This window comes from Echinococcus granulosus (genome assembly GCF_000524195.1).
Source record: "Echinococcus granulosus chromosome Unknown EG_S00031, whole genome shotgun sequence".
Lineage (NCBI taxonomy): Eukaryota > Metazoa > Platyhelminthes > Cestoda > Cyclophyllidea > Taeniidae > Echinococcus > Echinococcus granulosus.
This window is the reverse complement of record NW_020170411.1, coordinates 238,582-263,278: the sequence shown is the minus strand read 5'-3', so window position 1 is coordinate 263,278 and position 24,697 is coordinate 238,582. Positions and strand designations below refer to the sequence as shown.

Sequence of the window (24,697 nt, the reverse complement as noted above, 5' to 3'; positions counted from 1 at the left end):
GCCGCATGGTCCTTCGGTCATGCCTATGACCTTCCAGCCCTTGTCTACGTTAGCAATAAATCATCCACATTAGGATCCCTTATTACGACTGCAACGAATACACAGGCTGCTACAATTTATCGCTTTTCAGTGTATGTTCTGGCGATGTAAAACTTCGAGAGAGTTGAAGGGATTAGAGGGGGTGATTTTTATTGTGGTAAATACTATACGGTTTGATGGCGCACCCATGAAAGGAAATGTTTTTTTTTAATGGATTTTGCAAAAGATTGCCCTTGGGGCGATTTGGCTTTGACGAAAAAAAGCTTCTCTGGTATCCTTTTGTAGCGGTAGCCAAATGGCAAGGAGATCATGTTTAGGGGCGGAGTATTTGTTTCCAAAAAGAATGGAAATCTCAAATAGATTCAAAACAATAAGAAAATTGTTTTGTATCTGAGATGCCGTGCACCTCATTCGTAGGATGCCCTTATATGCTTTCAAGTATTTTCTTGTAAGGTGAAGTGATGCTTACCCAGAGTACGATTTAGATCTCATTTAGATATGTGATTTAACATATCAAAACAACCGAAGGCAGAGAATCATTACGGCAAAGGAGAAGAATCATTGCGAAATCCCACTGACTTCCAAAGTAGCATTATCCAGAAAAGTTTACTCTGTCTCGAGAAATGTGTTGTATTTAGCCTTAGGCAAATACGGCATCACCTCTGTGATCTCTAAGTTTTGATTGCTCGATTTTTTTAAGCTATTGTACGGATTCTGTGTTTACTTTACTAGTAAGCTAGCTTTTCATTTACAGTGTGAGCAGGCCTGGAAACACGGAGTCTGTAAGTTGCAATCACTGTAACATTATGTGATCTTGACACTGAAAGGCAAAAGTGGACTTGACACAAGCAAGCAGGCAAGAGGGTGGTCTTTATTGTCTTTTATACGTATAACAAATCTGTATGAACTTTACAAATCACTGCGCCATTTGTAAACCTTCCTGATTATTTAATAAAATAGCTCAAGTTTCGGACGACATTGCGCATCATGGATTCTGGTGTCTGAAAGCAGCTAGTGAAACCGAATTTCCTAATTTTGTTGCTGCGGATATTTCTAATTTTTCATCTGGGAGAGCACTTCTTTTTCGATTTTGCAGTGAACGTTCTTCATCACCTGTAAAAGGATGGAGAAAACTTGATACTAGTGTAGATTTCGGCTGGTCTCATCCTATTAGTCAGTTAAACTGACACTGGAGCAGCGCAGGCGGCTTAGTATATTGAAATAACTGAAAATTATGTGACATTTTAAGTGATCGGACGGCTTTAATATCCTAAATCCCTCCATGAGTACTTAAAACAGTGTTAGAATGCCGATTTACTTCTGCTCATGCTTCCAATGCGCATAATTTAGCCGAGCTGAAAATATGTACAACAGAATTCATTGTTAAGCTGACGGAAATGCAGAAGTGAAGAGTGGGCTAGGACTATAGGTGATGCACAGAAAACAGATATGACGATTACATTTGGATGAGTTCAAAGACGCTTACCCGGAACACCTCGTGGGGGTACCACGTGCCGTAGTGAGGCTTGGGCGCGCAACCGAGAGCGACACAATTGGAACAGGTCTGACCGTGGAGGGAGAACCAGAGGTTCCACCTAGGCTGACCTCCCTCCAGCTCCACACAGAGGGCAAAAGAGGCCAGGGCGGATATCGAGGTCCACACCTTCCTGCAATCCTTTAGACGTGCCAATAATCAGTTGCGTGAGTGAATTGAATCACTGTATTCTGATACATCATGATGATTACAAAAAATAATTAAGTGTTGCTTTAGTTACCGGACTGTAGTTGCGCCATCTTATGCGCTTATATCTCCTCCAGGGCATACGATTGTTGCTGAAACAATTCATTCCTGAGAAATTTATAAAATGCCAGGCATGGCGAAACTACAATAAGAACACAGAAATCTGGAATTTTTGGGCTTGACAATGTCAATCTAAACAAACGTCTGTTAATTAATGATTTTAGAAACAGTAGAGGAGTTTGTCTTGATAACGCAATAAAAATGCGGGAATTTGCTGAAGGGCACGAAGGTATAGGTTTCAGGACTAGGAGGAAACGTAAAAAGGAAAAGTGGTGTTCACAGGGTTTAACAGAGCTTTAGTGAAATGGCATGTAATGATAAATGGAGGTAGGAAGTTTATTTAACTAATGACAACTTTCTGTCGTTACCACGTAGAACATAGAGTTATACTTACAGAGATGAATTTAAACGCCGATTTGTCCGTATTAAAACGGAAAAAAATGCAAATAGGATGGGCAGACTCTCAGAAACAGCTAAGATCGTGTGGGCGGCTTGGCTTGACTAGGAGCTTTCAGCATGAGCCGTTACCAAGGCAGTGTCTATGACCACCTAATAGAATGTAGTTCTCCAAAAGTACCGGAAGTGATCACTGAATGTGGAGTATCTTGTATCATTTAACAACCCTAAATTTAAGTGGAGGGATGGGTAAGCCAAAGTGGCTAAGTCGTTTGTTTCAAAGACCTTTTAAATAAATTTTTAAAAGTGCAATTTGTTCACCTTAATCCACTTACAGTGCAGGTGAAGCGAACTTTCGCCGACTCAGTGACGCCCCAAATACAGTTGTTGGAAGGCACCTCGGAGGGCGAATCGAAGGGTTGGAGGCGCCAGGCCAGATTGGTGGGATAGACGAAGAGGCGGTAAAACGTCCCGATCCACACTATGTGAATACTTAAATTTGCGAGATGTGAAACAATAGAACCCTCCTTACTTCTGCTGCAGCCAGAAGTAGAAGTCTTCACCCACCTCCTTGCTCACCTCGGCCGAGGAGACGGGCAACGAGAGCAGACCGGCCACATTCCTCTTCTCGTACACGTACAGGTAGTCGTTGATGCAGCTTTCGCATGTGCAAATGGAGGATATGGCACTAATGGGCGAATCGTAGCGCGCCTGCATCACCGTCGTTCTAACCATTGGTTCGACTCCCGTGGGGTGCTGCGTGTATTTATGCAGTAGAATAGGGCGTGTTCCCAGCTTGGTGACCAGTAGGAAACGCCATTGAGAGAATTTATTACGTAACCAAGGGAATTAGTGGTCGCATTAGTCAGGCTTTGAATGACTACAACAAAAGCAATACGCCTGATTTTGCTGACGCATGGTCAAGAGTTGGTTACTCATGTTTATGTTGCCATGATTATTTAAGGAATTTGGGGTAAACAATTGACGATTTTATTGCACAAATCACGATACCAATAGCAAGTAAAGGCTTTTGAATTGCAGAATTGTAAACTACGACATCCGAAACTCGAAATGCAGACTGTAGCCCATCGAATTTTAACGCTAGTAGAGTTGCGAAAACCATCAATAGCCTGTTGACTTCGATAATTCTGTAAAGTAACATTGCAATTTAGGCTTCTACTTTTGAAATCGTGAAAATATTTTGAGATTAATTGGGCAGTTTAAAGAATGGGTTAGATTTGGGGGGTAAATGAGCACATTATTTTGATAAAAGGGCAAAACTCGAAAGCCCATTAACCATCTTATAGGACGTGAAGAGAATTGCAAAAAAAACCTAAATTGCGCAAAATTGCTCGAGCACTAAAACAGCTAGCTACAAAGCATTGTAACTACTGTATACGGAAAAGCGAACGCATCTTCAGATTATTTTTTAACGTAATGTCTTTCCCTATGTAAACATTCAAACAACTAAATTGTGCTACGTCTTCTTAAGGCTAGAATTAAAATATGGTGAAAAACTGTCCACCAAATTGCACGTTTTTATGACGAAGGGTAACTGAAGGAAACTGAAAGAGTACTTTCGTCAAGTCTCAGCATAGTGGGCGCACAGATCATACTTCTGTAGCGCTTCGTAACTTCCCTAAGGACGGAAGAAGACATAATACTCGAGCAGAATAGGAATGTTTTACACATAGAAGGGGTTGGGACTACCGCCGTGGCCCAAAGGCCAGCCCGCCCGGCTAAAGTACATTGGCGGGGAACCCAGGTAGTCCCTTTACCGAAACCGCGAGTTAAACATTCAGTAGAATATACCACCATTTACCGAGGATAAAGTGCCAAATATGTAACAGAAGAAAGTTGTGAGAATAACTTTCTTAATTAATGTGAAAAAACAAATCTAAAATACAAAGGATTATCATGATATCGCGAATACAGAGCGAGTAATGGACTAAAAATCGGTCGCTTTTCTTAGAAAGTCCCATAAGGGCTAAGGAGAGAGGGATTTAGAGGAATAGAACCATTACTGAACACAATTGTAGCGAAAGCATGGAACAGGAAGGCCAGGCGTGAATAACAGACGTTGTTTTGTGGATAATTATAGGCATGTTACTGCGGTTTCCCACGCAATTTGGCAAGTGAAAGGTGGTTACTAAGTACGGCAACATAGAGTCACGCTCTCGGACAAACAAGAAAGTAGACCATTGGTGTACGTGAGAAAAAAAATACTGCTTCATCAAGCGCAATACTCCAGTAATTCACTTTTCAGGGGCTAAAAAATTCGTTAAAATATTCACCCTCCAAGGCTGCCTGTATTAGCACAAGCGAATCTTCGGAGCATCCTTCCTTAATTAGACTCAAAAAAGTAAAATGAAAGGGGCTGAATTTTTCCCCCAATTAATGTTAAGACGGATGAATTTTGTCTGCGAACACTTTTCAGTAGAGGAAAGTATGCCGAAATAAAATGCCAATTTTCCTTACGAATGGGCATGATTCGTGCAGCTTTACAGAAAAGCTTTTTCCTTGAGAGCATGTATATGTTTGTATGTGATTCCAGCGGGCGACAAAATATTAAGTTGGAAATGAAAAAGCCTTTAAATTTAATCTTATCACAAATGAAAGGACAATGATCTTATGTGAAACCTGAATGCTTTTGATAAACGAGTGCTTGTCGCGAAACGGGATTTTGATGGGTGTGACCACCACCTCATGGTGATGAAGATGTGACACCTTTAGTTTAGGTAAAACAAGTTGCAATTCAAATGGACATGGCAAGAATAATAGCCTATGCAAATGTCAGACCAAATTGTTGTGAAGTATACACACAGCTTTAATTTCATTTGTGCTGGGTTGGCAAAACAATGCATAATTCAATGAATTTAAGACAAATACTGACTCTGCCAGAGTTTTGGCATATATTTCTGCCACCATGGCAGTCCAAATACAGAGGAGGTTACCCTAGTAGTACCAGTTATGAAAAAGCAGTCCTTCCTTTATGTTTTATTTTTATTGGGAGGTTTTATTTTTCCTACTGATTTGAAAATACTTGTCAGCTTCCACTAATACTATTTTGACAATATTGGAAGCATGTCTAAAAAACGAAATAGAATAGACTTATCCAAGCCTAATAATCTGAAATTAAACGATATTTACAAACCTTGGTCGAAGCTTACTTTTAACTTTGACCATCGAAACGATGGACAATTTCTGGTGGGCTATCTAATGGAATTTGAGAATTTATGTGAGGAGGAGAGAGATTTTTACATCTTCTATGTTGTAATAGCAGGTGACAGCGTTAAAGCTGAATAGATCGTTGAAACAAAAATGTAAGAATTTGACAAATAAACAACATGAAAAAACTTCTCAAGAATACAAAAAATCTTCAAAAGGGTGTGCTAACTTAAGCTTCTCAGGTTAACTTCGTTGTGCAATTAATGATTCTGGGGTTGTGAAAGGCAGATCGAGACAAGAAATTGCGTGTTTTGTGTTAAAGTTTTAAAATTCAGCCAGAAATGCCCCCCAAAACTTAATTCCAAGGCTTATTCAAGTATAGTAAAAATGTTTCCAGATCGTACATGACGGCATGGATACAAATTGGTGTAGCGAATTCCATATTTCCTGCTTTACTTTATTATTTTAAGTAAAAACAACTTTTTGTTGCAATGCAGCGAAATCAAAATTACAGGTGAACATTAACCGCTGTGCCACTAAGATTGAAGCAGTCCTTTAAGAAACTTACGCATACACTCTCAAAAATACGTCTCGTAATGTTGCAATTGGCAGGTTCCAAATCACAGATGTAAGCATCAATTCTCTTTACGCTAGGGCGCGATTCGTCTGCGTCTCATCTTAAAACGCATCTTTGGATAAGCGTCAAGTGTTTGTAAGACCATACTGAAGTGCTTGCTTAATACATATACCCTTCAGCAAAGCACAAAAGTATCCCCAAAGGCCAAGGAACGATTTCAAGCTCTTATCGAAAGGTGCTTCAACCAAATGCAGCAGTCGTAGAAAGCGCACCATCTTGTGTACTTGTAAGTGGAGAGAATAATTTGCATTACATTTATACACAGTAGCGTGAATAAGTGAGCCAAGTTCTCTCATGCAGCAATTAAGTTATGGAACTATGCTGAGCTCATGGCATTTAAGTACTTCTTTAGCCATGCCAGTGGATGTGTGTGTGTGTATGTCTGTCTGTGTGTGTATGTCTGTGTGTGTGTGTGTGTGTATGTGTGTATGTATGTATGAGGGAATACGACGCTCAGTCAGTGGTGAAGATCTCGTTGTGTTGACCAACTCGGGGAGATTTCGTTAATGACCTTTGTAGATCATGAAAACTGGCAGTCAGCAAAGAAGAATTAAGAACAATCCTTACAAATCACGCACACAGCCCAAGGAGTGCATCGTGTTTCCGTCAATCTGAAATATCTGGTGTAAAAAAGCACCTAACTTTACTTCACTTTTGCCCATATCCATTCATGTGAGCACTTCACTGTTGTGTAGATTTCAGTTTGGATCTGCAAGAAACTCGTTGAAAGAAAAGCTATTTAACACTATCTTAAGTGGCTCTGAAAATCCTCACTTTACGTCTTCTCATCATGCATAATAAAGTAAAATAACAAAATAAGATGTGGTGATAGATTAAATACATTTATAAAATATGAATACCATGAAATTTCCATAATTAGCAGAATCACAATATTGCGGTTGAAACGCAATGTCAGTGGACACGGTTTGGTACCACGGGACCGTAAGCGGCAGTTTTTCAAGCTGGGCGGTGTGATGATGAAACCAAAATTTAGACATAACCATAGTATTTTTAAAATTAATGACAAGTGAAAAGTTTTATTTTTAAAAATGTATTCAAGCAGGGCATTCCATGCATAATTTGAATTCCTTGCGAGAAACACTTATTCGCATGGCGATTTCACTATTCTGCTGTCAGTAAACCACACTTTAAGAGTATTTACAGCTGTATTGCCAATTATCCAAGCGGCTAAAAGATATCGGTGGTGGATTTGTCTATGGCTTTTGTTTTAAATCACTGCTTTTAGATAAGGAAGAACGCAACATGCAAATAATTTGATCCCTAGTGTGTATATATCTATATGTTAATAAGACAATTTCCATTACTACTTAGAAGGTGTAATCCTGTAAAGCAGGAAAAAGGGGTGAAACCTGATCGCAACAAAATTGAGGCCCATCATGACTGAATTTTCGATAGTAGCAGGACAAATAAGCACCACTTATTTGACCAAGGCATGCCAGCGTCTGACTCCTGGCCTGCAAAAATATGCAGTTCGAACAAAATAGGGAGCGTTTGGTGAAACACATAGAAAGGCAGGTATATTCTTCGTAACTAATATCATTTATATTACGCGTGAGCAGGAACTATTGTTTCCACGACAGTGTTATTGTAGTTAAGTGGGGGTATCTTTTTCAAAGATGCTTTTCTGTTATTAATCTTAGCAGCTGCAGCTGTGCATAGGGTCAAAGAGGATGAGGTGCCTTCGGGTAGATCAAGCCTCAAAGCGACTGTGGCATACGCGTGTGCTGATTGGTCGACGGAGTCTGTTAAATCGGAGCAGCATTGAGCGTGCGGAATGGTAACAATCCCAGAGAATGTGGTTTCACAATGATTAAGGCCTACATAAAATAAGCGCATTGCCAGAAAAACCACTGACAGTGGCCACATTTTAAGTAGAATGATGGTCGAACAGCTCATGACTATGATGTCAACACTACAGTTGGCTTTCATTCTATCTTAACTAAATATGGGAGTTACTCTATGTCATTTGTTAAAAAAAAGAAATTTTCAGGAACATGTTCACTATTGAAGCGGTGTATTAGTAAGAATAAATAATCTTCAATGAAGCGTGAAATCAGCCACCGCATCATGTTTGTACGGTTTTGATAATTTGGAGTAGGATTGGCCGAAATTCTCAACTCATTTTCAAATCTTAGCCTAAGTCCGTGCAAAAGTAAGCCAGCACCGAGGTAATTGAAGTTCGCTGAATTCGTTCGGAACCCTGGCTTAATTTAATAGCTTGCGATCAAGTATTCAAAACTTGGTATCACTAAAAGCATATTTACTTCAGAATTCAAGATAAGGAATGCACTTTCAGAGAAAGGTGAGAGGTGGACGCTTTCCTTAGGTATTACATTAAAAGTATGGGTGTAGGTGTAGCGAAAGAAGGCGAAAGAAGACGCAATACTCGGGCAGAATGTATATATTAAACACAGGGAAGGTGTCTAAGGGCTACTGGCATGGCCCGAAGGCTAGCTCATTCAGCGAGGTACAAGAAAGCTAATTCAAAGTACAAAAGTGGCGTCTCACCAATCCCGAGGGATAAACCACCATCGTATAATAGTAGGCATATGAAATCATCGAAATCAGATTTCACTTGCATGAAAACGAACGTTCAGCAGAAAGTGGTGGCCGAAATTTCCACAATCCATGTTAGTGGTAAAGGCAACAGGAGCACTTGAAGGCTTTCAAAACAGTAAAAAACTTGCCAACTGGAGAACATTTCGATGGGGCTTGTTTTAAAGCACCTTGCATAAGGCTGAAAGTAATGCGGACACTTCAGATGTTTATTCAATTTCAGTGGCTCCACTCACAGCACATTGCAATGTTAATGCGTTTTTTGCAGAACGAAGCCCATAAAACCTATTTTAATAAGAACCCTTTAGGAAAAAAAATTTGTTTGAAATAATGACTGGCACTTTTTCACACGACGTTATTGGTGTATATCAGTACTGCCACACCTGTATTGACACTGCGCTGTGGAGAACGAAGTTTTCTACTTTAAAAAGCCTACCTTTTTGCGCATAATTCGCATCGTTTGTAAGATAATTTTGGCAAGACTCTGACTGCGTAGCAAACAAATTTAGCAAGTGTTACCTGAGTTAAGGAAAATTTGGTGGGCAAATTTTAGTTTCTCCAATTTATTACAAACGAAGCAATGCCGTTCGCAGTACTTCCTTGCATGCCCGTTGGAAGTTTTAAACCATCGATGGCAGTACCGGAGAAACGAAATTTTTGCATAAAACTTATGGAAAACCATTTCATCAAAGATTCAATTTCAAATCGTTTGCCCGAGCCATCAAAGTTTGGCTGTCATTACAAATATTAACGTATTTTTACTACAAATAAACCTTTCAAACGGTTTGAAATAGTACAGTAAGGATGGTGTAATAGATACAAAGGCCGACAACAAGTTTTACACCTTGTATGTTTAAGGCCTGAAATTCTTGTTAAACTGACCTTCAGGTGAAACTGACTCAATTGCATAATAACATAAATAATAAGATATTTATACATGCTTCCTTGATTTTTTGTGCAGCTCTTTATATGTATTCGAGGCTTATGAGTCTGAATCTACCCACTTAAGGAACAAAGTGTTGTTAAGGTATTAGCATTTCGTGTTTCTGCAGTCCTGCCAACATATGTGGACATCTATGATGGTCACGGCCTCACTTTCTGTCTGACCAAATGTTTTTGTGGTGAGCGCACTGAAGGTCTGCTTTACGCTTCTGCGTCAGCAATGTAGTGACTACGACTCCAGGGCCTTCCAGTCTGTCTGATGATGTCCTAAGAAGGTGGTGCCGGTGATTAGGTGTCCATTACCTTCTAGCTTTCCTCTTGAAAGAACTCCCACAGCTCAGTAACAGGAGGCATTCCTTTACATTTGCATGTGCATCGCCCCTTTAGGTATGCCTTTTAAGAGTGACAACGTTTGAATGAAGACCAGGTGCAGCAGAAGACTTACGATGATGTCTCTATCCTCAGAAATGCCTAATGGGACGCAATCCTAGTACTGAATGCCCTTCCGAATCGCATTTGTTGTAGCAGGTGTTAATCAGGAATATATGAGAACTAATTAGAAAAAAATACTTTTAGCTCATAAAAAGGTTAATTGTAGAAATGAACGTTTATTTTCACTTGAATTATCGAAGCACAAAAAGAGGACTATTATACTTAGAAGCTTTAAAGCACAAAGTTTGAGGATTGGGAAGTGAATGGTTATTTCCCATCTTTCATTTAAATTGGATTTTGACAAAGGAAGAAGTACTTGAATACGCGTCTATGTGTATGCTATAACAATAGAAAAAGACATTGACTTAAGTCCAGTGGGCTTGCAACTCATGAACGAACAGTCAATTAGCACGGAAAATTCCTTCATTTCCACTGACTTGCGAGAACACGCATGTTCGCAAAGGACTCCAGGACCATGGCTCACTTAGCAGACTAGAGGTGGAGCTTACGGAGATAAATAGCCTGGCCTGTTGGCTACCCCAACGAATATATGACATTGCAAATGCTGACTGCTCAAAGTTATCCCTCATCAAGCGAGGGGACATCGAAACAACAGCAGGATTCATTTGCAGTAAAAAGTGATGATCAAACAGCCTGAATAGAAAGATGGTGATCCATTAAAACAACTAGGCTCAATAGTTTGATTTTTCCGTATAAATAATCACTAAAAAGCAGTTAGCACTACATGACCGCAATTAATTACAAGATTTACAAGCAGCTTTGATCTAAATATCTTCAAACGCCTGCTCTTCAAAGAATGTATGAAACTGGCATTCTGTCAGAAGGGAATTTTTTAGAAAATATGGCGCTGTTTTCCAAACAGAAACTATGAGAGCACTTGCATTGGTTGTTTTAATAAATTATTCGAATCCATGAGATGACTCTTACCATCACAGTGCCCAATCACTATGCACTCAGAGCATTCAAGATGAACAAAACCTACTGTCGATGCTGTTTACCTGGCCCGGGCCTTGAACTACGTCTACTGGCAAATTTTCGATGATCTGTTTTTCCTTAAAAATACACCTTAAGTCGCAGTACTTATTAAAGTGCATCTAGATAAATTGCTAAAAGGAACTTCTTCTGTTCTCTAAAGAGTCTACCTAAATAGGTAGAGTACACTATTGCTTGAAGAGAAACGGAAACTTAGGGGTAATGTGTAGTGTTGCCACTGATGTGACTATTAAAACGATGTAGAAGTTGGAGGGTAATATTCTCACGTCATGAATAATCAGCTTTTACAATAATTTGGGCATATTTTCAGCAGCAAAAAATAATGCTAGCACTTAATCTGGTGAGGCCAAGGGCGAGACCTCCACCCCTGGGGTCTGTTGACGAACTAGCATGCTTTAAATTCTACTACCTTTCTTTTGGGCTCACTAATCGGAAATATTTAGGGTAAAATGAGACAAAACTAGTTTACTGGGATTATGTGGTTCCGAAAGCCAGTAACACAAGAAAAAGGACCATTTAACCTCCCAAAGTACTTGTGATGCTAAAATGTGCAGGAATGCTTAAAAAAGATTTTCTGCAGCACAAGTAAAAAATGATTACTAGTTCTTTTATTAACTCCAATCTATACATTGGAATAGAAACCAAAAGCATGAGTAATGGTGTGGGTTTAATGGCAAATCCGAGTGAGAGGAATCTATTTTATGACTTTTTGGTTGGTATAACCCACCATCTGCTTAACAACATATGGTTTTTGCAAGGACGTCTGCCTTAAGTCTGCTGTTTTTGAATACTTATGCTGTCACATTGATAGATGTGGCTTTGAATTATATTGCCACGCGCAATTTGCTCTCTTTTGCAGTTAGAATTTTCTTTTGCATTTGAAACCCGAGGATGAGTAATTAGTAAATAGGTAGTTGATTTGGAGCACTGCGATCATAAATCATTTGAAAATCTTTAAGTGGTTTCCCTACAAAAGGCAGATCTTACTTGTGGTCTGCATTCGTTCCCGCTTAGTGAATTACCAAATTAGGGAAAATCATCCCATGATACTCAGTAATATTCCTCTCTGAGACGAATGAAATGGCTAATGAGGATTGTATACAGCACGAGTGACAAATAAATGCAAACTGCATTTTTCTACTGTCACAGGAGGTATTTATGGTTGGCGTGGCTCTGGAGCGACTATTAGCAACAGTTGTCATCCGATCGTGAGACGGCTTAAGGAGATGGACAATTCTTCTCTCTTCGACACAGGCGATTGCGTCAATCATCATTGGAGCTCACTTATCTACAAATGCAGGTTAACAAATGAAATTACTATAAAAAGTATTTCTGCATCGACTGAAAAAGGAATGTGATGAAGCTGTTGGAATGCGATCTTCATGCCTTTTGATGGTCATGGTTCAAAATTACCAATTTCTCCTTCCACTGCTTTAGTTGTTTTAGTAAAATCGAATAGCTAATATCTAATTAACCCATTAAGAAAAATTCCAGTAAAGTTATTTAGGAAAGAACATACATTAGCACATATCAGATCACCACCAGCTGCTTCAACTCAGAAGCAAGGCTATCCTATCCATCAGGCTGCATAGATGAAGCGAGTGGTAAAAATGCCAAAAAGTAAACATAGCGACCCTGAACGTGAGTTAGAGTGATTAAGCCGATGCTTACAGCTATAATAGTGTTATGACATATTTCATATTTATCAAAATCGGGTTTTTGATTTCAATTTGCTCCAATAGGTACAAAACGAAGCTGGAATATCCTGGTACTAAACATACTACGGAAACACCTACGCGCCGGAGAAAAATCGTAAATTCTCTTGGTCAAGTGAAATGTCAAATAAAAGGTAATGAGGAGCTGTAGAATCGAGGTTTACGAGCACGCAACTTTGATTCCAGACAGTTGTAGCAGACGTGAATATGCAGTCAGCCAAAAAAAACGCGAACTTGCTGACAAGAGGTAGCCACCACTAGCAAAGTTCCCCTCTTTATTTTTACTCATTTTCAGTATAGTTCTATTTATAAAAGTATGTCTTTAACGTATGTTGGTTACTAAACTTTCGGTTTTGATAAAGGGGTTACTTTATGTCTCTGTCATCGTACCTTCGCCGGGTGGGCTGGCCTTCGGACCATGCCAGTAGCCCCAATCCCTTTCACACGTTGAACACATATATATTTATTCTGCCCAAGTATTGTTTTCTTTCGTTTTTAGGAAAGTTCCGAGGAGCTACTTTGGTAGCAGCTAAAAACAAACCCGATTTTATCAGACATCCATCCTGATTTTGACCTTTAGTTCATATATTTTAACTGGGTGGAAGAAGTACATACTGCTGCGAATAGGCGAATTTGTGACGACCCATAAGAGGTGGGTTGCAAATGACGCCCACCTTCAGCCACTACTCCATTTCTGTGTTCGACAAAAAAAGCTATTAACAACGAAAGAGACTCTTATCGTAAAATATTTGGAAAAGTTTCGCTACGTAGCTGCTTACTGTTCCTGTATGGAGAAATCGAATGTGTGAACTCGTGACACCTCCTCCACTTCTTGACTAGCAGGATAGAAATCAGACAGATATGACTAGACATCTCTGAAGTGAGAACAATGGGTTAAGGCGAAAATAGAAGCAAAAGTCCATTCTCATGAAACTATGTTAGTCCCTGTCATTCGTTATATGACTCCGCTCTTAAATTAGTGTTTCACTACTAGCCATGGACTCGAGTAAAGTGCACGATTCCAGTTTTCAGACGGGAGGTAACTCCCGATCCGGTAGAATTGCCTTGAGGAATCAGTGAAGTTACGACTAAATGCCACCTCATTTGTATGGGAATTCGATGACTGTCAGGGTCTGTTGGTGAGTATTCCCTTACAGCACCGACTACGTTACGAAAACTGCCACCGAAGTTTGACTAAGGGGAGCGACGGGGACTACGCTCGAAAGATGAGAGGGTCTATTTAATACATTGGTTGCTTAACTCTCGGTTTTGGTAAAGGGCCAATTGGGGTCTCCGCCACTGTGTCTTCTACAGGTGAGCTGGCCTATGCACCATGCCAGTGACCCCACTTCCTTCTGTATGTCTAACATATATTCTGCCTGAGTACTATGCCTTCTTTCGTCTTCAGGGAAGTCCCGGAGCTCCACACCTAAACACAAGTGTTTGTTCAAAAAGCAGGAGTTCCCCTCTTTTTCGGGATTTTGAGTTGTTTATTCCTATTTTTTGATTTATTAAGTAGAAATAAACACTCTGAGCAATTGTCTATTTCAGACACTATCAAAGAAAGAAATGAGGAGCCAAGTCACTAATAAACCACCGTACAGTGTACACGTAATATTATAGTTCTTTATCTAGTTATGTAAAAAATGGTAATAGTAAGTCCCATAGAATAAAGGAAAATCATTAAATTTATAATGACCATGGTCCCAATGCAGAAGAGTTTGCGAATTTGCTTGATTAGGGCTAAGTTTGGAGTAAAGTCTGACTTAGATCTTTTGTCAAATTCATGCACAATAAATGCAAGACATCACGCCTTTAGAGGAGTGCCCATTTCCATTTATTTAAAAACTATTTCAGAAACAGTGAAAGCTACGGGTAAAACAGAGGAATTTAAAGATGAATTTTTAGACAATATTGAATTTGTTCACTAAAATCGTCCCTTAATGGATGGTCACAAAACAATCAAGATGAAATAAAGGGTAGCAAATTGAAAACTCTTAAGCTTCCTTGGTCTTTCTTGTTGTAAAACAAGCAAAATACTAGGACAGAAAATGTGCTGCCGACGTACAGAGGGGCTAGGGTGCTACTACCGCAGCCCTGAGGTTGTGGCGTCCAGCAGAAGTGGCCGCAAAAGGAGAATGAAGAGACAAAAAATTAACCAAAGTATCATGAACAGCGAAAATATTAAGTTTTTCAATATTACAATTGGGGATTGAGAAGTATGTGGCCATCTATAAGTTTGAGCGAGATCAAGATTTAAACCTTAAGTATTTGGTTTTAGTTTATAGCTAAGCACGGTGAAGCTTCTCCAACTGATGTCTATTTGAGTAACTGGGTTCACCTTCAAATAAAAACTTAAAGATTTGTTATTGTCTACAGGATATCCAGTCTCCTGCCTTGTAAAACTGCCAACCATCGAATGCTCGATAATCCACCAATTAGGGATTTGCTCAGGAGCCAATTAAATCATACTTTGCTGGTCCAGGAGCCCGCTTTAAAAAGTCGACATCTGATATAGGTAGACAATAGGTACAGCCTACTTAGCTCACATTGTTTCACCATCACCCAAAGTAACAATGACACAGGAAATGCCAAAAGAAGCCCTCGTGAAAACGCTGGAAAAATTACTTGAACCCGTCAGCGGGAAGTCTGTCTACCTTACGGCCAACGACCTTCTTGCAGTTTGGGACTTCTTTGACATTGACCGTATGTCACCGACCGTATGCGTTAATTTAACATTTTTCCATCAAAAACATTTTCAGAGCTTATACCCCTTTGATTCGTACTTTTCACATCCACCGGATCTCCCATTAGCAATTTACCAAGCCGTTTCTTTAGAGATTCCATAAAGATTTTGAAATTTCTTAATGAATAACAGAATAATTTTTAACATGTAAATGCTCTTACAACAGAGCAAATAACTAAAGTGCTTTGAAAGTCAAATGATTTATTGGAATATTACAGGTTTGATTTGCACATAAATAGTGATTTAAGAAATCGAGGAATTTGGAATAATTTTGTGCCTGCACAAGTCCTACCCTGCTCATAGAATTTACTAATTGAGAAGTGGTTAGTCATCTCAGTTAGATTTAGCGGTTTGCTCATTTTTCAACTTTTGTCTGATTAAAGATGACGGCGTTCTCCTTGCGGAAGAATATGAACTTTTCGTACGCATTCTCGGGGAAATTCTCAAAACTGTGTTTCCAGTAAGCATTCCCACTTCCCCCGAGTTTGTTGATGCTTATCACATGGTAGCAGGACTCCACCTGACAAGTGTTATTGGTAGTCGTGTGCATCACCAAGATGCGTAGTAAAATTTTTACTTACAAAATCATTTTCAAAACGGTTAGCTGTTGTTAAACTGTCACACTTTAACCTCCTTTGCGGTAGGGGTAATTGCTCCAAGGCGCTGAATAGAAAGAATGGGATAAAAAATCTTTGACCCGTACACACTTTTATTTAGGCACGAAAAGTGAGTTTTTTTGTGTAATGCAACCGGCTCCTGCATCCCTCTGCCGAAGTGAGTTGCCGTCCGATTTTCGCTGAAATAGTGAAATAGAGGCTTACATGTTTTCCAATAAATACTAAACTTCCAGTTCTGCACATTGAAAATAAACCTTGTAATAATGTTTTGTTTTTCTAATATTGCAGGGGGAAAGGAAGTACAGGTTTATGCTTCTAAAATAATATTTTTAAGAAAAACGAAAGCACCAGAAATACATATACACTTAAAAATCAGGTAGGGAGGGTAAGATCCACATTTTGCCTTAAAATAGAAGAGCAAACTAGATTATATAAAATGAGCAGTTGAAAAAGACTTGCCGTCCCACTATTGAAAGTTTAATTCATCGTATACTTTCTGTGGAGTTATGGAATTGTTTTGATAGGACTGGTTGCATTCACGACTCTAATTTGCTAATATTAACGAGCTGTACAATCTTTCTGTTTAGAATTATGGCAGAACCTTGCTCCCTGATCTGATTACCGCAGCGATAAACCCGGGTTTGCCCTATCAAATAGGCATTGACGAGGTAAGTTCGGCTACATCCGTAGACTGTCACTTTAAAATACCTTTGAAAGCATTATCAGTTCTTCACGTGATACGGATAATATGAGAAACTGAAGGTTCCACATTTGTAAGCAAATATTTACACTTTAACACTTTTGACTAATGGCTCTGAAATGAGATTTAAACTAGAAGTAAGCAAAGCCAACATTCTTCCTAATGCTGTGTGTTAATAATCGTGGCAAAATACTTGTGACTAGGTCACACACCGTAACAAATAAATTGCTGGTGGCATAATGTGACAGAATGGTTATTTGTAACTTTGTCGCGCAAAATGCGGAGAATTAGGACGCAAGTGAATGACGGGTGTTTTATAATAAAAGAGAAGCTGAAACGATCACGAAAAACAGTATGCCTAGGGGAAAGAGACCCGAAGTGATGAACACGATCACCCTAACGGAGCACAAGACTTTATTTAAGGTAGAAAATGAAAAAAATTATGCATCATTTCTTGATTAAGCAACCAAACCTCTACAGGCCTACTCATGCGGTCATCATTGACATAGTCCATTATTAATAGCATTTAATCACACTGGTTTCAATTGTACACAGTGTTTAAAAACCTGCCTTTGATTTGCTTCCACCTCAATACTTGAATTTTATTCTGTACTGATAAAGTATAGACCCTATCCTTGCGTAATATTGTAACCAATTTTGTGATAAATTATGCTGGACAACTTAACCAGAACTGTCAGCTTATTGAACTAAATACTTGCATCGGTAAGGTGCCTTTCAAATACCCTCCTTAATGGATTGGAGCTCGTTCATGGATACGAGAATAATAACCTGTGGATGCTAAGTCATTCCACGAGATGAATATGTCACAGTAAAATAGTCAAACATACTCTCATCAAGCATTTAGGGATTTGCTTACCACAAAATGCATTTATAAGCCATTACTGCATGACTTAGTGATAAATGGAAGACATATTTATCACACTAAAGGGCAGTGATATAAGATACTACAGCCATAAGTCCTCCTCTGAAAGGCCTACTAGCAAGTAATTTGGACGAGAAGCATATCAAGGAGAATGCAGTGAACCAGAACTGGTGAGCAAGGCTGTACCCTAAATGTTAAAATTGCCATTAAAAATACTTATCAGTTGAAAAATTCTGATGTATTTAGCAGGAGGCAAATGAGAACAATGTATTGAGTGGCAGATGAGTGATTTGATACATCGCCATTTGTCATCTGCTGATACTAGTGTGCCAAGTATTTTGACCTGGGGATCAAAATATTACGAAAGTATAAATAAAAGTCGGTAAATTAAATAAGGAGTAGAAATGAAAGTGGAGGAACTTAGTCCCATGTTTGAACAGAAAAATAATCGGATTATGACTGTCAACTTTTTCTTGAGACTTAAGCGGGAAACGTCTTGAGCGAACCGGTGGAGATGCGTCACTGTTTAGAAGGGAACTACAGTGAAAAATCCCCAAGATTCCGTAGCATACGAATGTCTATTTTAAGAATTACTTTTTTATATCAAAAGTTCAATTCTAATTTTGGGGTCTGTTAAAGTACAATACAGTCCACAACTAGAGATGAAATGATGAATAACCTGACTGTCAATGGGCTTTGAAAAGGATGGGCTCTTGGATTATTCCGTTGACTGGCAACCGGCAGGAAGCAAAGCACTCGGGCCTGGACACGAATCGCGTCACAGCAATTGTTTTATCCTTTTGTACTCGCTCATCCATGTTTGCCTGCAGCAGGAATCTCCAATGTTTTACAAATGCTTTTCACTCTCACGAACAGGAGAATGAACGTAAAATATCACGATTTCTGCAATAAAATTGGATTAAAGTGAAATATGCTAATTTGCGATGAAGAATGTAGGCGTTCAAACATATCCAGCACATTATCTACAATCGGTTTGCAGGAATTGAGATTGTAGGAACTGTAACTGTCAAATGTTATCGGAGCGAGAGCTCAACCTGAATGCAAAACATGCATTTAAGATTTTTCTTCATTTTAGATTTCACATTTACTTAATGAAGAAGAGCGCTTCCTCCTTGTTTTCCGTAAGCTTTCCAACATTCAGTCGAGTTTTGACTTTATGAAGGTAAGCGATACACTGAAAAAAGGATTTTAGGTCTGGCGGGAATTTGACACTGATGGAAACGGTATTTTGGATAGAAAAGAACTGCAGGTAAAAAAGTCGACTTTAAATTAAGTGTCTGTCGTAGACTTTCCTAAGTAAACTTCTTTCCAAGTCAACTGTACCTGTAACCCATGAAAAGATTGAAGAGTTTGCCTCTCTCATTGTGAGTGTGGGGTGTTCTTATGCATCTCTTCTTGCCACTTCTCTCAAAGCGGTTAGACAATGTTTAAACTTGCCTACTTACCAACGTAGCCAAAGGACAAAAGTCTAACTACTTAAGACGAGTGGAATTAGTGACCCATTGTGTTACATGTTAGCATGCCTGGCATATTTCTCAGTCATCTTTAAAACTCCATAGTGTAGCCACCGCCGGAGAGGCAAGCAAGCTAAACACTGATTTGTACGCAGATACTGTAGGCAAATGCGCTGTGCTTGCGTGCGCTCTGCACCGCTGTTTACAGATGAAGGGAAGGAGAGCAATGGACACTAAGGCTACACAAAAATCCTGAACGCTGATTTTTTCATTTCCTGTTAATCTTCATTAGCCTAGTGAAAGTAGCAATTTGAAAACTGTCTTGCCTAATAACTTAATGAACTTAGTTGAAAATCTAAAATTGTCGCGGATCTTAGTGATTTCTCTGAGGAGTCTGTTTTTGGCTATGCAAAAGCAAACGTTTTATCCGAAATGAAAAGGCGGCTGAACTCTTACGCGATCAAATGTGTTGTATTTATAAAGCTGAAATTCTTCGATGTGAATTCCGATGGACAACTGCAGATTTGCGAAATGTCAAAGTGAGTGAAAAAAGCTGGTACATTTAACGAACTGAAACCTTAAGGCTGCTTCCAACAAAGAACAACATTTTGGCTAACACCACGCTAAAGGTAGGCGATCTATTTGGAACTAAATATTGTAACTACAGGAAATTTCGGAAGCTGAACTTGATCGGATATTTGACTTTTACGACCAGGTGAGATATTTAGCTTGCAACAAATTCCTTGGAATAAACTCATCTGCGTGTTGAAAAGTTGACTGGAGTGAATGCCTGCGAGGTTTGGATTAAAACCTGTACTAAGAACCCAACTTTTACGCACAAGAAACGCAACGGCAGTAAAAATATACTGCTGTAGCACAAAAAGTTTGATAGAAAACAACTATCTTGGAATAGTATGAGCATTAACCATCGTACTAATCCATAATTATAACGTCCATCTGCACATCGTTTGGAGCATTAGTCCGGAACCACATTGCACGATTTCCCTCCACGACGTCACCGGTGCAAAATGATGAGACTGGACCCACTCCTCACTCTTATACGTACCCACTAGCTCTTTAGCATACATTCAAAACGTTGATTCATCCAAAGCGCATTCCTATAATAGTTTCTCTTTTAAAGTGTCTCTGACCAAAATTAAAAGTACTTCAAAGTGACTTTTGGGGTTTGATGTTAACTGCAGTTATTAATCTTTTTACAAAATATCGTATATGATCTTCATTAAGATCTTAGTTTTTGAAAAATGAGGGCCAAGTTTACCAACTCAAATTGCTTGGATTGTAAACGATGGATTGAGGCAATTCGGCAGTAAGACACAGTTGACGAGGTTAAGTTCTCAGGACATCAAGGGATCGCAGATCGGAAGTTATTTACGGTTGTTTTAAAGTGTCTGCGAGTGGGATTTGGCAGACAAATGGGTTGAGCATTAAGCATGAACCACGTACCGGTAGACTACATTCTATGGCAAAAGTATGCACGCTTTTACGACCGAAATACGTTACTGCAATTAGCACTAGATGAAGATAAGTATGCATGAGAATTTTCCAAAAGACGCACAATTTTGCTTCACTAAGAACAATGTAAGGTAAAGTGCACTAAAAAACCTCCCGCTTTCGGTCATTACTGAGAACTAGAAGCCGACTGAATTTTGATGGCCTACTATAGTGGAAAGCCGACTGTTAGAGCTCAGTGACTCAGAAAACGAGCAATAGAATCTAATTCTACTCTAGTTAAATGTGTAAATTTTGTTAATTTAAGGGCTTACAATAGATAAAGCGTTTTCTCCTTCAGGATCACAGTGGCGTCATTGAGAATGAGGAATTTGAAGGGCTCGTAAAAGATCTCTTGGATAGTGCCAAAAAGGTGGGTGTGAAATCGCCCAGTTGGCTAAATTAAGCCGAATAATATACTATAACTGAGTTTTTATTAATCGATCTTTATAGAATTATGACACAAAAGAACTTGATGAATTTAAAGATATCCTGCTGAAACAATGGGATGAAAATTCGGATGGGAAAATAAGCAAATCCGAACTCAAACTTCTGCTTCTCCACTCTCGGTCGATGTGAGCCTGTGTACTGACTAACTACATACGTCTGCAAACAGACCTAAATTTTTGCTATTTTTCTTCGTTGTGGACCATGTTGTCACAAAGCTTTAATTCACTTTTGTCTCTTCAGTCCTTACATGGATCAAATTTCCTAATCTATGCCGCCCTGCATTATCATGCTTATCTTCTGGTATAAATTGCAATGCTGCTTTATTATTGAGACGGTAGACGTCTTAAAATGGGCGGCCATCATTCAAATGAATATGTTAACCTATCTGATTAAAGTATTTAGCCATCTATAATCAAATATATCTAAATTTATCAAAGTGGCTTTTGTAATGTCTTACCTTTTCCCATTTTGCGCTAAGGTGTACCAGATAAATTGAAATGAGCTTAACTGCTCATAGGACGGGTGGCTAGTCAAGTAAGACGAAGAGGCGCTTACAGAAATGTGCGCAATTTAAATGGCGTATGCAGCCCAACTTACCCTATGCAAAAATTCCGGCTAAAATAATGAAGTTTGTTAGCGTTTATTAATATATTAGGTTATTGGCAGGAAAGTTTTGCCGAACAGTAATAATGCTTGATGTTTAGAATGGGTTTTAAGGGCGATAGCAGATCGCAGTAAAGCTTTACGGTTAAATAAGACAGTTGAGAAATTACCCTTGTTCTGTCAGATGACAAGATACTATATTAACAAATGGCAAAAAACGAGGGAATGGTAATGTTCTGGGCATACGCCAATTAAAACGCCGAAACATGAATATCAGAGATATAAAGCTGGGCCTTTTCAAGGAAAATCAGGCGTTTGTATGTATCTAATCGGTGTGAAGATATCGCACAGTATCATACATGATTTGTTTACGAGGTGATTTTACTGATAATAATACCCCTGGAACAGATGCAAATTTGAATGAAAATTCTAAGTTATACGGTAATACCTTCACCTCTCGGCAAGGGGATCACGGTAGTGATGTTTGAAATTAAACCACGCATGTTTCATCAAGACATTTTTAGTAACAAAGCTTGATTTTTCAAATGAATAATATGCCATTTTTAAGTTAAATACATAGTTTAAAGATGGTTATATTGGTTAACTTTCTAAAAAAGGGACTAGAATTGTATTTAGTGAGTACTTATACTTTGCATGTATTTAGTACCTAGCCAAATTTAAAATACGTAAGTGAGTTTGAATGTAATCAAACCTTAAAAGCGCTTCACGCCTTTTATATTTCACTTTGGCCGTGAAGCTTATCCTAAATGGTAATGTACTCCAACAGCATGTTATCGTGTGCATCAATTTACGGTAAATTCTGCAACTTTTAGCACAGCGGACTCAAGCTGCCTGACAAAGTGATTTCCTACCAAATTGAATGAGTGGTCACCGAACGCCTGCGGCCCTGTGGATGACAAAAGAAGCTTTACCCAACCCTAAATGTCTGACCTTAACTTGCTTCTTTTGCAGGTTCATCATCGGATGTCACTTAGCAGCTCTGTGAAGTATACGTACCATAGTTTGCAAAAGCCCATACATTTATGGCACCCTACTACATAGGTCACTTTTCCCTCACTGAAGTGTTTATAAAACTCCCAGGCGCATTCCACATAGTCATCGTCGTGGCACCGTTGTGCAAGTATCAACTTTGCGTACACGTGCTATGACGCCAAAGTGCCGGTAATCAGCGGTAGGAATTGCATCAATGATCAGAATCATAGCACTGCCGATGGTTTTATCAGCTCGGTACTACAGTAGTTATAACTGCCTTTTCATTACAATTCACCTTTTAGAGTGCGCCACAAAATGGAGAACCGACATTTATTTCATTCGACTAATCCGAAAAAAGTTTTGCTCCACCGAAAAACTAATAAAGAAAGTTGGGAAAGTGGTTCAGACTTACAATGGCAATTATACTTATTTTACAAGTGGATTAGATAACATTGGAAATAATTTTTTTTCCTCTGGCAAGTAGGGACTGCGTGTTGATGAATGAATAAAATTTAGGTATGCATGACTGCCTGGCAAAGAGCAGGCGGATACAAGTTCACGCCGGTAGGATGAGAACGGTAAATTTTTTCGGGAAATATTTAAGCATGATACAATATACTTTATAAACTGTCAACAGGTGTTTCAAAATACTTATTCAGAGGGAAACCATATAAAGTTTTTCTGCGGAACGGAGTTAAACTTGCTTCGGCAACGCGCCGTTGCGGGCTCAAATAAGGTGTCACCTTAACCAAAGAGGTACTATGCCAGAGTGAAGTAATGGATACATGCTTTTATGAAAGCCGCTAACCTTGGATGTAGATAGAGGAGCCATAAAAAAGCAATAACAGCATTACTTGGTATATACACCAGAACCGACTGGAGCATAAACCGAACTAAACTGAATGGCATCTTACAGGTGCGATTCGAATGAAAGTGGTCAGATGGATAGGTCTCTCAAAGCTGGGCTTTGCGACATGCGTCCACTTCTTTGCATTCACGTTATAATTTTTACAGGCAAAACTCGGAATTTTCCACTTTAAAGAATGTGGTTTTTAAAATAGAGGGCAAAAGCTTTCCTTGATGCTTTAGTGCCTTACTGTGAAGCACTGACGAATATTTTTATTCATGTGATGGCAAAAAAGTTAGTTTTGACTGCCAGGTCCATTAAGCTAACCTCTCTTGTTAATGGCAGGGTGAGTAACAATACGGAAAAAACAAGGCAATCCCTTGTTAGACTATTTCGATGATATAAGATGCAACAGCAGTTAATAAAACAATTTGTTAACTGACAAGCACAGTAAAAGAACCGAAAGTCATTCACCTTCCTACTTTTTCGATTGCCAGGTTAGTGGAGCATAACGCAAATCCCTGTGTGAGAATCATGTTCTTTTTTGCAAAAAGGATTTGAGCTCCAAGACGGGGTGCGCATTCTACCTATAAGCTAGTACCACACCATGAGCTTCACAGAACAGAAACTATATTACCTAAATCCAGAGGTAGTGTTGCCCAAAATATGCCACGTTCTGCTTTGCTTCTAAAATCCATGTTTTAAATCAACGATCCTGCCACATGGGGACTACTGATTTTGCATAGGATCCAACTTCCTCACTTTGCAGGCCAATTAAATAAGACCACCCGTTACAATCATGAGTGAACGGTGACACCGTTTGGCTCCCACGAGGATTTAGACACTTGAATTTGCAAATCTATTTTTTCAATGAATTGCAACTCTACAATTTATTTATTTGAGGGAGCCAAAAATACTTTGGGTTAGATAGGGCAAAAAACTAAAATCACAAGAGTTTTTATGCTAAAAGCAATTTTGCACCAACCTACAGACGCTGACTTCGAAACATCGGCTCACCTGGAAAGGCTTCATCACTGTTTTACCATAACCATATGCACCAAGCGGCACAACTTGAAGAAATGCGTAATCTTGCTTTGAAGGCTATTATGTATCCCAAAATGCGGCGTTTGTAGGGAAGTAAGATGGAAACCTA

The 24,697-nt window shown here is 39.1% G+C and overlaps 3 protein-coding genes across 3 annotated transcripts; 2 read left to right on the top strand and 1 right to left on the bottom strand. All coding sequences in view use genetic code 11, as the record gives it.

Annotated features, from left to right (window-relative positions):
- Positions 1-1,092: 1,092 nt before the first annotated feature.
- EGR_04741 (hypothetical protein) lies at positions 1,093-2,971 on the bottom strand (the record flags this gene model as incomplete). The annotated part of the gene is made up of 4 exons (XM_024493990.1): positions 1,093-1,152; positions 1,526-1,714; positions 2,572-2,728; positions 2,769-2,971. The coding sequence occupies 4 exons, from the start codon at positions 2,969-2,971 to the stop codon at positions 1,093-1,095; spliced, it is 609 nt and encodes a 202-aa protein (XP_024351555.1).
- Positions 2,972-5,094: 2,123 nt separating this feature from the next.
- EGR_04740 (hypothetical protein) lies at positions 5,095-14,344 on the top strand (the record flags this gene model as incomplete). Its single annotated transcript, XM_024493989.1, has 11 exons — positions 5,095-5,249; positions 5,320-5,474; positions 5,527-5,623; positions 5,740-5,780; positions 5,875-5,918; positions 7,938-8,082; positions 9,197-9,344; positions 10,148-10,235; positions 11,870-11,901; positions 12,749-12,855; positions 14,238-14,344. 11 exons carry the CDS (start codon positions 5,095-5,097, stop codon positions 14,342-14,344), a joined length of 1,119 nt encoding a protein of 372 aa, XP_024351554.1.
- Positions 14,345-15,297: 953 nt separating this feature from the next.
- Positions 15,298-22,710, top strand: EGR_04739 (Calbindin; the record flags this gene model as incomplete). The annotated part of the gene is made up of 7 exons (XM_024493988.1): positions 15,298-15,427; positions 15,851-15,927; positions 16,672-16,752; positions 18,764-18,850; positions 20,953-21,024; positions 21,105-21,226; positions 22,677-22,710. 7 exons carry the CDS (start codon positions 15,298-15,300, stop codon positions 22,708-22,710), a joined length of 603 nt encoding a protein of 200 aa, XP_024351553.1.
- Between the last annotated feature and the right edge of the window lie 1,987 nt (positions 22,711-24,697).